General features: G+C 40.3%; 2 protein-coding genes across 3 annotated transcripts in view; both read right to left on the minus strand.

The window, feature by feature from the left end:
- The window catches only part of ncapd2 (non-SMC condensin I complex, subunit D2), a 29,138-nt gene extending 27,454 nt beyond the window's left edge, over window positions 1-1,684 (minus strand). The window contains exon 1 of one of the 2 annotated variants that reach the window (XM_061914913.1): window positions 1,489-1,684. In XM_061914913.1, the coding sequence (XP_061770897.1) occupies window positions 1,489-1,624 (136 nt within the window). In that variant the 5' untranslated portion in view covers window positions 1,625-1,684. The remainder of the gene's footprint in view (window positions 1-1,488) is intronic. The other variant, XM_061914914.1, reaches the window with a different exon arrangement.
- A 3,558-nt stretch (window positions 1,685-5,242) lies between these two features.
- On the minus strand, window positions 5,243-15,731 carry ing4 (inhibitor of growth family, member 4). The gene is made up of 8 exons (XM_061914915.1): window positions 15,616-15,731; window positions 15,153-15,224; window positions 10,287-10,453; window positions 10,095-10,209; window positions 7,654-7,765; window positions 7,391-7,535; window positions 6,007-6,068; window positions 5,243-5,910 (listed from the first exon to the last, which is right to left on the minus strand). The coding sequence occupies exons 1-8, from the start codon at window positions 15,650-15,652 to the stop codon at window positions 5,871-5,873; spliced, it is 750 nt and encodes a 249-aa protein (XP_061770899.1). The 5' UTR covers window positions 15,653-15,731; the 3' UTR covers window positions 5,243-5,870.
- Between the last annotated feature and the right edge of the window lie 276 nt (window positions 15,732-16,007).

Raw genomic sequence — 16,007 nt, forward strand, 5'->3', positions numbered from 1 at the left:
ACACTTTACCCACCTGCTCCCAGTGCCATCCACACTGGTTTAAATGTAACTTAGATATTGGGTGTCATTATGTAAAGCGCTTTGAGTCACTTGAGAAAAGCGCTATATAAATATAATTCACACTAAATAAGAAAATCTCTTTAAAGGTCTACTGAAACCCACTACTACCGACCACGCAGTCTGATAGTTTATGTATCAATGAGGAAATATTAACTTTGCAACACATCCCGATACGGCCTTTTTAGTTTACTAAATTGCAATTTTAAATTTCCCGCGAGGTGTCGTGTTGAAAACGTTGCGGTATGATGACTCATATGATGACGTGTGCGTTTGACGTTTCGGGTTGTTGCGGACATTATTTTCCAGCCCAATCCAAGCTATAAGTAGTCTCCTATAATCGCATAATGAAACAATATTCTGGACATCTGTGTTGCTGAATCTTTTGCAATTTGTTCAATTAATAACGGAGAAGTCAAAGTAGAAAGATGGAGGTGGGAAGCTTTTAGCCTTTAGCCACACAAACACACGGTGTTTCCTTGTTTACAATTGCCGGAGGTGAAGCTTTACTATGGATCAGAGCGGTCAAGCGAACATGGATCCCGACCATTTGGCAGTTTTCGGTGATAAAATTGGGGTAATGATCGTCTCTTACCGGAGATCAGCGGAGCTTGCGACCTGCTGAAGCTGTGTGACTTTCCTCAGAGACTCTGCCGTCAACACCCCTCCGACTTTAAGGTACTATTTAATCTCACTAAAACACTAGCAACACAATAGGCAGATAATGGATTTCCCAGAATTATCCTAGTAAATGTGTCTGAAAACATCTGAGTCGCTCAGAATCGCAATCGCCTATTTTTTTAAACTTTTTTTCCCCCTAGTCCTTCACTCTAAATGTCCTCATCCACAAATCTTTCATCCCCGTTCAAATTAATGGGGAAATAGTCGCTTTCTCGGTCCGAATAGCTCTAGCTGCTGGTGTCTATGATTGTAAACAATGTCAGGGGCCCTACAACCCGTGACGTCACGCGCACATCCTCTGCTACTTCCGGTACAGGCAAGGCTGTTTTATTAGCGACCAAAAGTGGCGAACTTTATCGTCGATGTTCTCTATTAAATCCTTCCAGCAAAAAATATGGTAATATCCCGAAATGATTAAGTATGACACAAAGAATGGACCTGCTATCCCCGTTTAATTAAGAAAATCTCATTTCTGTAGGCCTTTAATTCGTCACAGGATATCACAGCCATTTCGGTAACCACTTTATTTTACTACTTGTAATAGTTACTTAATTAAACACAACAATACAACTTAGGTTAATAAATCATATATACAATGAATTCACTCACCGCTTCATTCGAGTAGAAAATATTCTTAACGCTCATGTTAGCTTCAATTAGCATGTTAGCTTGGTAGGAAATAATTGTTGCAAGACTGACAACAAGTCGTTAACGATACAACAACGCTGTTGTTTAAACCATCGAACTTACTGTTGGTAGTCGCTTTCCCGTCCGCCGCAATGTCGCCGGTGGAGGACCAAAGTGTGTCCACTTCTTTTTGTCTTTTCGTCCCGTCTGTGGACAAACAGTGTGTGGCCGCCGTCGGATTTTCAAATTTGTAGCACATCGCGCCAAAGGCTCTGTGACGTCACACACACGCGAGACTTCAGTTCACAAACGTCAAGAAAATCGCCACCTATTGGAAGACAGTGACAAGTTAGAAACACATAATAAAATAAATATAAACAATTAGGGGTGTGGGAAAAAATCGATTAGAATACGAATCGCGATTCTTTTGATTCTTTTTAAAATTGATTTTTTTTTTTTTATCAATCCAACAAAACAATCAATCAATCAATCAATGTTTGTTTATATAGCCCTAAATCACTAGTGTATCAAAGGGCTGCACAAACCACAAGACATCCTTGATAGAGCCCACATAAGGGCAAGGAAAACTCACCCCAGTGGGACGTCGGTGACAGTGACAAAGATGACTATGAGAAACCTTGGAGAGGACCGCATATGAGGGCAACCCCGAACACCCCTCACCCCCCCACGGGACCGAAAGCAATGGATGTCGAGCGGGTCTAACATGATATTGTGAAAGTCCAATCCATAGTGGATTTAACACAACCGTGAGAGTCTAGTCCAAAGTGGATCCAACACAGTAGCGAGAGTCCCGTCCAAAGTGGAGCCAACAGGAAACCATCCCAAGCGGAGGCGGATCAGCAGCACAGAGATGTCCCCAGCCAATACATAGGCGAGCGGTCCATCCTGGGTCCCGACTCTGGACAGCCAGTACTTCATCCATGGCCACCGGACCAGACCCCCTCCACAAGGAAGAGGGGGACAGAGGAGAAAAAGGAAAGAAACGGCAGATCAACTGGTCTAAAAAGGGAGTCTATTTAAAGGCTAGAGTATACGAATGAGTTTTAAGGTGAGACTTAAATGCTTCTACCGAGGTAGCATCTCGAACTGTTACCGGGAGGGCATTCCAGAGTACTGGAGCCCGAAATGAAAACGTTCTATAGCCCGCAGACTTTTTTTGGGCTCTAGGAATCACTAATAAGCCGGAGTCCTTTGAAGGCAGATTTCTTGCCGGGACATATGGTACAATACAATCGGCAAGATAGGATGGAGCTAGACCGTGTAGTATTTTATACGTAAGTAGTAAAACCTTAAAGTCACATCTTAAGTGCACAGGAAGCCAGTGCAGGTGAGCCAGTATAGGTATATATGTATGTATATATGTATATAAAGGTATATACAGTACAGGCGTAATGTGATCAAACTTTCTTGTTCTTGTCAAAAGTCTAGCAGCCGCATTTTGTACCAACTGTAATCTTTTAATGCTAGATATAGGAGACACGAAAATAATACGTTACAGTAATCGAGACGAGACGTAACACGCATGGATAATGAATACACAACAATACCATAACAATGCAATCCAATTCCAAAACCAAACCTGAGCCAGCAACACTCAGAACTGCAATAAACAGAGCAATTGAGAGGAGACACAAACACCACACAGAACAAACCAAAAGTAGTGAAACAAAAATGAATATTATCAACAACAGTATCAATATTAGTTATAATTTCAGCATAGCAGTGATTAAAAATCCCTCATTGACATTATCATTAGACATTTATTAAAATAATCAAAAAGAACAATAGTGTCACAGTGGCTTACACTTGCATGGCATCTCATAAGCTGGACAACACACTGTGTCCAATGATTTCACAAAGATAAAATAAGTCCTATTTTTGGTTCCTTTAATAGTTAAAGCCAATTTACATTATTGCAATCAGTTGATAAAACATTGTTTTTTTACAATTATAAAAGCTTTTTTACAAAAATCTACTACTCTGCCAGCATGTCAGCAGACTGGGGTAGATCCTGCTGAAATCCTATGTATTGAATGAATACAGAATCGTTTTGAATCCGAAAAATATCGTCTTTGAATCGAGAATCGCGTTGAATCGAAAAAAATCAATATATAATCGAATCGCGACCCCAAGAATTGATATTGAATCGAATCGTGGGACACCCAAAGATACGCAGCCTTATAAACAATACTGTAGCATTTTGCATTCATTTTTTTTACATAGTGTTCTATGTACTTATCTTGCGGGTTAGTGTCCCTGCTTTGCCAATTAAAATATTATTTTATCCATGTACTATTTTAATGTGACAGATAAACAATCCACAAAATGCGATTTACACATTCACTTACCCTTTTTACAGTTATAGCGAAATGTACGATTACTGCACAGAAGAGGTGTCCAATGTGCGGCCCGGGGGTATTTGCGGCCCACAGCTAATTTTTTAACGGCCCGTGACACATACTAAAAATACTATTTGGAAGAAAAAAAACAATAACAACATAAAAAGTGTTAAAAATAAGTCATACATTTTTTTACACTTTTACACCTCCATTAACATCAAAGTTGTCGTGAATTATTGTCCTATTTGGGGCTCAAATTAATTCACATCATAAATTTCACTTTGAAAACTTGTTTGGGGGAATTTTTTTACATTTTGTGTTTCAGCCAAAAAAACATGTTTTCTTGAACAAAAATGGCACACACTTGAGGGGAGCCCTATAGGTGAAACAATTCTACTTATTTTATTGGTTTTGAAAATAAAAAATATCAAACGCATTCTTTGATTTTACAGTGTGCGGCACTCCCATCCATGCATTTTCTACCGTTTATTCCCTTCGGGGTCGCTGGATCCTACCTCAGCTACAATTGGGCGGAAGACGGGATACACCCTGGACAAGTCGCCACCTCATCACAGGGCCAACACAGATAGACAGACAACATTCACACACTAGGGCCAATTTAGTGTTGCCAATCAACCTATCCCCAGGTGCATGTCTTTGGAGGTGGGAGGAAGCCGGAGTACCCGGAGGGAACTCACGCATTCACGGGGAGAACATGCAAACTCCACAAAGAAAGATCCCGAGCCCAGGATTGAACTCATGACGACTCAGTACCTTCGTATTGTGAGGCAGACGCACTAACCCCTCTTCCACCGTGCTGCCAGTGTGCGGCCCTCAGTGCGTAAATGTTGGGAGACGCCTGCTATCCTGTTTTGGGCATTTTGTAAAATGAATGGCACAATTTTAGAACCATAGTGCAAGCCATTTTTCTTCTTGGTGACACACAAACACATTTGTGGATGTTGGTGCATTTCTTCAATCAACTGTCTTTATCATTTTATGGGATCTGAACCGAGGATGTCTTTGTGGCTTGTGCAGCCCTTTGAGACATTTGTGATTCAGGGCTATATAAATAAACATTGATTGATATAAAAAATTGTTGGAGTTAATGTCCTTCTGAGAGGACATTGTACAAATGTGGTTGCCGGTGCAGTATATCTAAGATAGACTACATGTTACCAAAAGCATCCCAACACAAAAACATCCAATTCTGATCACTGTGGCAGCCATTTTAGGAAATGTTTCATTTTATATGAAAAACAAAAATAGGAGTGAGTCTTCATGTCCATCGTAGAGGACTTTGGACACATGTGGTTCCCAGTACTGTATTTCTAAAAAATACTATATGTTACCAAAAGCATTCCAAACTATTGATAAAACACAAACACAAAAACATCCAATTCTGGAAGACCGATCTATTCCATTAGACAAACATTATATATATATACATACACACATATATATATATATAGATGGCAATAAAAACTACCAAAAAAAAACTACACGACAGCCATCAGTTTGAGGTAGTAGCTGTATTTAAATGATTGATAATACAATCACACCCTCGCCATTGTACCAATACTCCAGCTACATCAATATACTTTTCACAAAAATGCCTTGCACTCTAAACAGCAATCAATCGAAATTCTAAAATAAAAAAAATGTCACTAACAAAAGACGACTAATACTTTTATGATGCAGCATTTGTTTTCACACTATTTTGTCCGCTTGAATTTGTAAAATGAAAGAATCAATCTAGCTCTCCATGGCTTGGTAAAAAAGTAACAACACAACAAAAGCAATCAATTAGCAATGGCCACATCGTTGTCAGAGAAACTACTTAGGCTTTGCATGTCAATACAGTATTAAGTGTCATGCAAATATGAACTGTTAAAGTAGGACAGTTGTAGTGTTTAAACAGAAAGTGGAAAAAAAAGGATTTGCAAAATAAGAGCACCAAATAGGAAAATACACTTTTAAATACACTTGTAACCACGTCATTCCTTCACACTCTGCTTCAAGGCAAATACAGAAACAAAAAAAGCACCAAATGTTAAGGAAGATGGAAAAAAAATCTAGCAATTGATGAATGAATGTGTTTTTCCCTATCAGATCAGTGTTTGTTCCAGGACATCCAGGCAGCTTTTATTTTCTCTTTCGGTCTTGAGAACAGCGTGGGCAATACCTGCATTAAGCACAGAGGCAATGGGACAGAAGAGCATCAGCATTTGAACGGCACATGTGAGAGATAACACATTTACCGAGCATTTCAGGCTCTTACCACTTTCCTCTTGGTTTGGTTGTCAGACCCACACACGCAAAGTGGAACCACTCGATGGAGCACTAGAGGCAAAAATAAGGTAAGTTTCTTTGTAACTAAAAAAAAAAAAGCAGTGACAACATATCAGTTCTGCCCAGGACATATTTGTTATGTGTTATTCTTCACTCTGTCATTTCTGACCTTATCCACACAGCCTGAGATTCAAATCATATTAGAACAACTTCAATTCTTCTGCCTTTTCGAATTATATGAAAGCACATTATCATGATTTTCTGACATAAAGTATGAAGGATTTGCACCATCATAATTAAGCCCCAAATACATTATTAGTTTGCCTTCCTTAATTACATTTTATTACACTGAGACATTTCTTATTGTCATTTTGACATTTAAAGACAAATGGTTAGGTGTTCTTTAATTAATCCGATTTAACATTCATTTTTACTTAAAGATGTTTTTAACATATTTAGTATTAAAAGGCCATGTGTGCTAATGTCAAGGTAAATAAATGGGTTGTACTTGTATAGCGCTTTTCTACCTTCAAGGTACTCAAAGAGCTTTGACACTACTTCCACATTCACACACTGATGGAGGGAGCTGCCATGCAAGGCGCCAACCAGCACCCATCAGGAGCAAGGGTGAAGTGTCTTGCTCAGGACACAACGGACGTGACGAGGTTGGTACTAGGTGGGATTTGAACCAGGGAGCCTCGGGTTGCGCACGGCCACTCTTCCACTGCGCCACGCCGTCCCTATATGACAGTACATATGACAATACGTCCTAAATATGACAATACATTACATGACTTCTTTGTATTGATGTGAAAGAGAGAAGCTGACACAGGACTCTGCATACTCTCGCTTTTAAATAGACCCCCTTTTTAGACCAGTTGATCTGCCGTTTCTTTTCTTTTCCTCCTCTGTCCCCCTCTCCCTTGTGGAGGGAGGCCATGGATGAAGTACCGGTTGTCCAGAGTTGGGACTCAGGATGGACCGCTCGCCTGTGTATCGGCTGGGGACATCCCTGCGCTGCTTATTCGCCTCCGCTTTGGATGGTTTCCTGCTGGCTCCACTGTGGACGGGACTCTCGCTACTATATTGGATCCACTTTGGACTGGACTCTCACGGTTATGTTAGATCCACTATGGATTGGACTTTCACAATATCATGATAGACCCACTCGACATCCATTGCTTGGAGAGGACATATGCGGTCCTCTCCAAGGTTTCTTATAGTCATTACTGTCACTGTCACCGACGTCCCACTGGGGGGAGTTTTCCTTGCCCTTATGTGGGCTCTACCGAGGATGTCGTTGTGGTTTGTGCAGCCCTTTGAGACACTTGTGATTTAGGGCTATATAAATAAACATTGATTGATTGACTCACATCAGTGTTGTCGCAGCCAATCATCTCGCCGTAGGACACCTGGTGGCACAGACAGTAGGTGGGCTCGTTGGGGTCCACCGGCATGTCCAGAACATCCGAAGGGTGGACATTCCCAAAGTTGGAAGCAGGACTGTTGAATTCTCCCCTGATGGTGCGCAAAAAACGAGATTATGAAAGATTCTGAAAGCCAAATGAGGCGTAAAATAAAAATACAAATTTGAAGATGAAGGCTGAGGAGCTAACAAAGTACTGCTAGACGTTACGTTTGAAGCAGTTTGACTTTCTTCTGGGTGCTCTTGGGACTGCCGTCTTCATCTGAGCTCTTCACTTTCGATCTTGTTTTTGCCGACTTCTTTTCCTTCTGTCTGGTGTCCCCTGGAAATGCAACAAATGTGTCAGATAACGCCGCAGTGCAAACATTTTGCTGACGAAGGACAGTCACAGTGCTTTCATTTTACAATGCTGTATTACTGCAACGTTTGTTGTTTATTTGGAGGTTACCATGAATTGATTAAGGTGGACCCTGACTTAAAACAAGTTGAAAAACTTATTGGGGTGTTACCATTTAGTGATCAATTGTACGAAATATGTGCTGAACTGTGCAATCTACTAATAAAAGTTTCAATCAATCAAAAAGTGTTCTGTTTCAAAATCCAATATGGAGTTTATATTTATTAATTATTGGGAGGAGTGATCACTATATTCATGACAAGTTGCAATCTCGTGTGTACTCCTCCACGCATGTTTTGAAGTCAACATGTAAGTTTTGCCACCAAATAATGGGCAACGGTTTACAGGTTCTTCCTGTAATTGCGTAGTTTTTTCCTGGAACATCCACGTTGAATTCGGGACTTTAATTGTCTTCATTGTCGTCTGCATTTGTGCTGCATTTGACTGGTGACCAGTCCAGGGCGTTTACCCAGCCTCACACACAAAAAGTCAGCTTGGATATGTTCCAGCTCACCTGTGACCAGGGCTCGAATTTAACCACGCCAACTTCTGCGACCGCCCTCATCTTTCGCCGTAATGCCCCCAAAAAATTGACCAACATTTGCGGCAAGAACATGCCGTAACCGCTCTTTACTTTTTGCTTGTTGATGGACTACGAATGTAACAATAAACAGTATAATGATAATTTGCGATAAAGTTCCAGACTGTTAGTAACTCCATCAAATGTTTTAATTATCTAAAAAACGTCATTTGTTAATGCATTTTAGGCAACAGGAAGTCAGGCGCATGCGCACTAGCAGTGTTTGGCTTGATAATCATAGCGGACTAACTACACAGACTTTGCTGTAGAGATTTCCCCTCGGAGTAAACAGAGCCAAGCGCTTGGTTTAACGTCATTTTCCCTCGCTTCCCAGCCTGCGTTTAAGAGTGCACTGCTGTGTTTGGATGGCGACAAGTGTGGACAATATCATAGACAAACGCACTTACACTTATCCCCACACTAAAGGTATACAACAAAAGAGAATGCAGCAGGTGGTGTGTCATGAATGTTGTCACAACTTGTTAAAGTTTTTAGTTTGTTTACTGGGATGCTCACTCCTTTATTTAACTGCAAACTGTATCAGTGTTCAAATAACATCAATACTAGCTCAAATGTTTTGTCATCTCATCGAACTGAACGAAGGCTGTGAAGATTCTGTATTCAGTGTCACTCCTCTTTTTTTTATTGGCCAAAGGGAGGCGTTGGAGAAGAACAAAGCTTGTTTTTTCAGACTTCATCTTCATTAGCCGAACCACTTTGTGTTTTATTTTGATAACAAAAAGTAGATGCCATGTTTTTTTATATTGTGTGTTTTTCATGTCACAAAGGTATTACTTCAAAAACCATTCATGTGACACAGTAGAAAATGGATGGATGTGTATAGTTAATTCCTATACGACATATTTCTGCTCAAACTCTTAATGGATCCGTCCCGATACATCATCTACATTACGTATAAATGTACATAACTTCAAAACATAAATAAAATAATTTAAAAAACCTGTCTGTATCAATATGTAAAAATACAGAGAAAGGCATCATGAAATGACAAAAAGCTGACAAGTGGATATTATCAAAGAATAAAAAAAACAAAAAACTAATTTTTGTCTTTAGATATATAGATAAGGTTTATTTATATACTTTTTATTAGACATTACAAATGACATGATGATATTACATTCACACCCCAACACTGCTTTACCTAACAATCAGTAATCAAGATTTGAATTTTGATAACAATCATCTTAATTATTACTTTGGCCATAACTGGGAGCCCTAGATCTGATACATGAACACTATTGTTATCAATATGGACAAAAAGTGTAGTTACGTCTTATGGCCATCAGGTGCCATCTTTCAAGATAATTGTATATACACACACATATATATATATATATATATATGTATATATATATATATATATATATATATATATATATATATATATATATATATATATATATATATATATATATATATACATACACACATATATATATATACACACACACGTGCATATATATATAAATATATATATATATATATATATATATATATATATATATCTCCTGCCTCGAAAGAAAATAATGTTTGCCTTGATGCCCTAAAATATGAGCCCTCCACTAAGGCAACACTTGCCTTGACCTTAAAAAGTTTAAATTCGAGGCCTGCGTAAGCCGAATAAAGACAAGTGGTACAGAAAAAAAGACCAACCTTTCTTTCCTTTACTGGAGGTGGAATCATAATCTGTGCTCTCAATCTGTTTTTCCTTTAGGTCAGCTTCAAATCGAGCTAGGTCCGTGTCGAGACGTCTTATGTGCTTGTCAACCTAAGGACAAGAGAGGAGAATACAATACATTGTTGTCCTTTAAACAATGCCATGCATTCTTGAGACCTGATACAAACCATCTCATAGGTCTGCATTGCCAGCTGTACTTTGTCATCTCCAAACTCTTTGCATTTGCTGTACGACTGTTGAATTTGCCTCAGAATGGACAGCTTTTGCTCAGAGGAGAGGGTCCGAGCATTTGATGTGTATTCTTTTGCGAGGGAGTCAATCTGTCCTTTAAGATCTACAGGAGAGAATGAAAGAAGCACAAGTTGAAGACTACAGCAAAATTCGATTACAAATGTGGCTGACAGTCAGTCGCAAATACAACAACGTACAAACGCTTCCAACATAGAAATGATTCAACACCAAAAACCCACAAACACAACAAAAGAGATTAGACTGGAAAAAAGTTGCAATCACATTATCGCTGCTGCAAATGCCAAAAATACCAGTGGAGCCAAAATCCCTCTTTAAAGTCATGCACATGATGCCTAAAAGAAAGTTAGCTGACTTTTGAAGAAGAAAAATGAAATTGTACATTTGTCTTTATGTCATTGGTAAAGACTATGCCACATTATTTTACAAAATTATAAAGCAACCAGTTTACGTAGGTCTGTGGTCACAAATATTTTTAAACCCAGTATCCCCATTTTTGACCATAAACCGATGCAAGATCTACTTCCTATGTCTCCCCTAATGTAGCTAATGTTAGTGTTGTGTACTGTAGGTCAGCCTCCCTTGGTTGTCTGGCAAGTTTCTGCGTTGTTCCATGAACTTACATAATTTCCCTCATGCAGTCTTTTTGGAGTGTTTTGGGCATTTGCAGCATTTTTCATTTGTATTTTTCTTTTGGGTCATGTAGAGCTTTTGTGAATGCCAAATTTGTATTGTGTTTGGAGTGTCTATGTATGTTCTCATTCATCCAGGTCATTGTCATCTCAGGGCATTTGTTTGGGTTGTCTAAGAAGACGCTTCGCTGCTCATCCCAGATTGGTCAGATCTAGTCCAGCAGCCAAATATTATACTCCAAAACCAGGACGGTGTGCCTGGGCAAGGATGGTTTCGCCTCACCATTGTGAGAAAAACAACTGTTTTAATGCAAACGAACAATCCTAATGGTCAAAGCCAATGACAGTCGTTGAAGTGTACCTTCCCCTCGTTAGCATTGAGGTATTGTGTGGCAGAACGATCGCTGTGGATAGACTACTACCGGTCCAATATAGTCAGAATCCCCTGCTTAAGCATTCCATTCAGTTGCAAACGAATGACACTCTAGTCACCTTCTGTGACCAGGATATTTTTAACTCCTTTTATTTGTTGGAAGCTAAATTGCAAAGTATTTTAGGAATGATTGAAAGGACGGTGTTGTATGTGGGAAACAGGTGGGGTCGCAGACCACCACCTTCGTTCAGGGATGGCTTCCCTCACTCCTCCTTCATACCATTCGTCCTTCATGTCCAGAATCTCTACATTTTTGTTCTCAAAGGAGTGCTGTTTTTTTGGAGTATAAATATTTTGGGTTTTGGCACCAGCCGCTGGACTAGATCTGACCAATCCAAGTCTATGAGCATGAACTGGTGAAGCCTACTCGGATGAGCAGCGAAACGTCTTCGAAGACAACCCAAACAGTCCAGTTGCGATTGATTGAATGTCCTGAGATCAATCAATCATCAATCAATGTTTACTTATATAGGCCTAAATCACTAGTGTCTCAAAGGGCTGCACAAACCACTACGACATCCTCGGTAGGCCCACATAAGGGCAAGGAAAACTCACACCCAGTGGGACGTCGGTGACAATGATGACTATGAGAACCTTGGAGAGGAGGAAAGCAATGGATGTCGAGCGGGTCTAACATGATACTGTGAAAGTTCAATCCATAATGGATCCAACACAGTCGCGAGAGTCCAGTCCAAAGCGGATCCAACACAGCAGCGAGAGTCCCGTTCACAGCGGAGCCAGCAGGAAACCATCCCAAGTGGAGGCGGATCAGCAGCGCAGAGATGTCCCCAGCCGATACACAGGCGAGCAGTACGAGAGAGATGAGTTTGGAGTGTTTTTCAATCCATTGTCCATTTGTCAGATGATATTTTTTTATTAATGACTGAAGTGCTGATAGCAACCCAACCTAACCCCCCTCAAAATCCCACCACCCGGATTGTAAACAATGTAAATAATTCAATGTATATACTCTGATGATTAACTTGTGTGATGACTGTATTATGCTCGATAGTATATATTTGTACCATGAATTGAATAACGTGGACCCCGACTTAACAAGTTGAAAAACTTATTGGGGTGTTACCATTTAGTGGTCAATAGTACGGAATATGTACTGTACTGTGCAATCTACTAATAAAAGTTTCAATCGATCAATCGTGTTTTGGCATTCACTGCTAGTCTGCCTTTGTTGGTCACAGTAGCTCAAATTGCATCCATCCATCCATTTTCTACCGTTTATTCCCTTAGAGGTTGATGGTGCCTATCTCAGCTCCAATCGGGCGGAAGGCGGCGGTACACCCTGGACAAGTCACCATCTCATTACAGGGCCAACACAGATAGACAGACAGATGTACTGAGATAGGCACCAGCGCCCCCCGCAACACCAAAGGGAATAAGCGGTAGAAAATGGAAGGATGGATGGAATTTGAGCTACTGTGACCAACAGAGGCAGACTAGCAGTGAATGCCAAAACACGATTGATTGATTGAAACTTTTAATAGTAGTTTGCACAGTACAGTACATATTCCGTACTATTGACCACTAAATGGTAACACCCGATTAAGTTCTGGAGTACCCGGGAGGAACCCACGCAGTCACGAGGAGGACATGCAAACATGCAAACTCCACACAGAAAGATCCGGAGCCAGGGATTGAACCCAGGACTACTCAGGACCTTGGTATTGTGAGGCAGACGCACTAACCCCTCTCACACCGTGCTGCCCCAGCTCAAATTCCTGTTACACTTATTTCTAAAAGACAAACGTGGACAAATGATGTTGCACCTCAGCAATGCAGCACGTTTGTGGAATAAAACACGCAGTAAGGTTGACGTTTTGACGTCAGATCTGATGATGCCACAATGCCACTACCATGAATTTATTAACGTGGACCCCGACTTAAACAAGTTAAAAAACTTATTCGAGTGTTACCATTTAGAAGTCAATTGTACGGAATATGTACTGTACTGTACAATCTACTAGTAAAAGTTTCAATCAATCAATCAATCGTGTTTTGGCATTCACTGCTGGTCTGCCTTTGTTGGTCACAGTAGCTCCAATTCTATCCATCCGTTTTTTACCGCTTATTCCCTTTGGGTTTGCTGGTGCCTATCTCAGCTACAATCGGGCAGAAGGTGGGGGTACACCCTGGACAAGTCGCCACCTCATCACAGGGCCAACACAGATAGACAGACAACATTCACACACTAGGGCCAATTTAGTGTTGCCAATCAACCTATCCCCAGGTGCATGTCTTTGGAAGTGGGAGGAAGCCGGAGTACCCGGAAGGAACCCACGCAGTCACGGGGAGGACATGCAAACTCCACACAGAAAGATCTCGAGCTCGGGATTGAACCCAGGACTACTCAGGACCTTCGTATTGTGAGGCAGACACACTAACCCCTTTTCCAACGTGCTGCACCAGCTCAAATTCCTGTTACACTTATTTCTAAAAGACAAACATGTGGACAAATGATGTTGCACTTCAGCAATGCAGCACGTTTGTAGAATAAAACATGCAGTAAGGTTGACGTTTTGACGTCAGATCAGATGATGCCACAATTCCACGACCATGAATCTATTAACGTGGACCCCAACTTAAACAAGTTAAAAAACTTATTAGGGTGTTACCATTTAGTGGTCAATTGTACGGAATATGTACTGTACTGTGCAATCTACTAGTAAAAGTTTCAATCTAGGGCTTGGCGATATATCGATATATATGATATATCGCGGGTTTGTCTCTGTGCGATATAGAAAATGACTATATCGTAATATTCGAGTATACATTTTCGCGTAGTTGCTTTTAGCCGCGGGCATTCAGGCTCTCCTCACTCTTTCCTGTCTCTCCTCACAGACAAGCAGGCGCACATTCTTACATACGTCACGTCATACGTCACATGCGTGTCCGCCCTCGCAGGGCAGAGAGGTAGCATACTAGGCTACGTTAGCTGCTAACGTAGCCGTACGAGAGAATGAACGTGCGGATCTGGTAACAAATGAAGGAAGACTTAATTCTCGATAAAAACAGCAGGATTTCCATCGTCTGGCGGTGGTTCGGCTTCAAGTGGGAATATGTCGAACAGACAACCGTAATTTGTCAAGTGTGGGGGGAAAAAGTGTTGCTGTAATAAGTAGCATTACTGCTAATATGTAGCATCATTTGAAAAGTCACTCGCTAGAGAATGAAGAGAATTTCATAACTTTAGTAACCTACCACATAGTGAAAGACGAATATTATTTGATTTCCTATTATGCAGCTCATTTTTATTTGACACTTAAAATGTATCTGACAATCTTGCAGTTTATGTTATGGAAATGACATGAATGTTTGTGCCATTGCTTAATAACTTAAATAAATACACTTTTGCTAAATTGACTTAGTTGTGATTTCCTTCTCTTCATGAAAGTTTTAAAGTAGCATATATGAATACAGTATGAAGAAGAATGTTTGAATGTAGACACATAGAATCATCATACTGCTGTGATTATATGCATCAAGTGTTCATTCAATGCTAAGGCAAAATATCGTAATATATATCGTATATGGCATAAAAACATCGCGAAATTAATAAAAGCCAATATCACCCAGCCCTAATTGGGGTGTTACCATTTAGTGGTCAATTGTAAGGAATACGTACTGTACTGTGCAATCTACTAATAAAAGTTTCAATCAATCAATCAAAAAAAAAAAAAGCTATCAATTCAATAGATTCTCACCTTCTGTGCGTTGATCTAAATCTCTCATCAAATTGAAGTTTCTCTGCAACTCGAAGGGCAAGTTTTCTATGCCTAATGTGAAAAAGAAGGGTGAATTATTAAAGACACTCCATTGATATTAAACGAGGCTGAAATGTTGCATAGACAAGATTAGCATTCGTTCATCTGCAGACAATTGTTGGTAGCAACTACAATAATGAATGGTCAGGTAAACATGATCAAAAGGTTGTTATTATGACATAAAGATGTATAATTTGAAGTGCTGTATGACTTCTCAAATACTGCGTTGCGCCCTTCCAGCAAATAGACTGAGCCGCTTGCCGCCTAAAGGCTGGGGAAAGAATAAAAGGTTCGCCTTGCGGACGTCGGCGTGTAATCAATTAAACTAAACAATAAAAAATAACTATTTTTCAACCAAAAAGCTTTCAAATTGTTTTTAGATAAATATGTATGTTTAGCTTACTGTCCAAATAATGCTCCAAATACATCCCCGCCGCCATCTTGGAAAATGTAAACAACACAGCTTCCGGTGAAGTGTGATTGGTTGTTACCACACACGTGACATCGTGGGAGTCTTAGATTGCATAGACTCGCATTTAAAGTAACGTTCAAAAAGAGGATACGTGTTCATACTTGTCAACCCTCCCGAAATTCAGTGCCTCTCCCGAAAAACTCCCGGGACAAATTTTCTCCCGAAAATCTCCCGAAATTCAGGCGGGGCTGGAGGCCACGCCCCTCCAGCTCCATGCGGACCTGAGTGACGTGTCATAAACAGCTAGCCTGCCCAATGACGTTATAACTGTAGAATTAACGAAGGCGAGTTTTTGGTTTCTCATGTGGGTTTATTGTCAGGCA

The sequence above is a fragment of the Nerophis ophidion genome, linkage group LG11 (assembly GCF_033978795.1).
Source record: "Nerophis ophidion isolate RoL-2023_Sa linkage group LG11, RoL_Noph_v1.0, whole genome shotgun sequence".
NCBI lineage: Eukaryota > Metazoa > Chordata > Actinopteri > Syngnathiformes > Syngnathidae > Nerophis > Nerophis ophidion.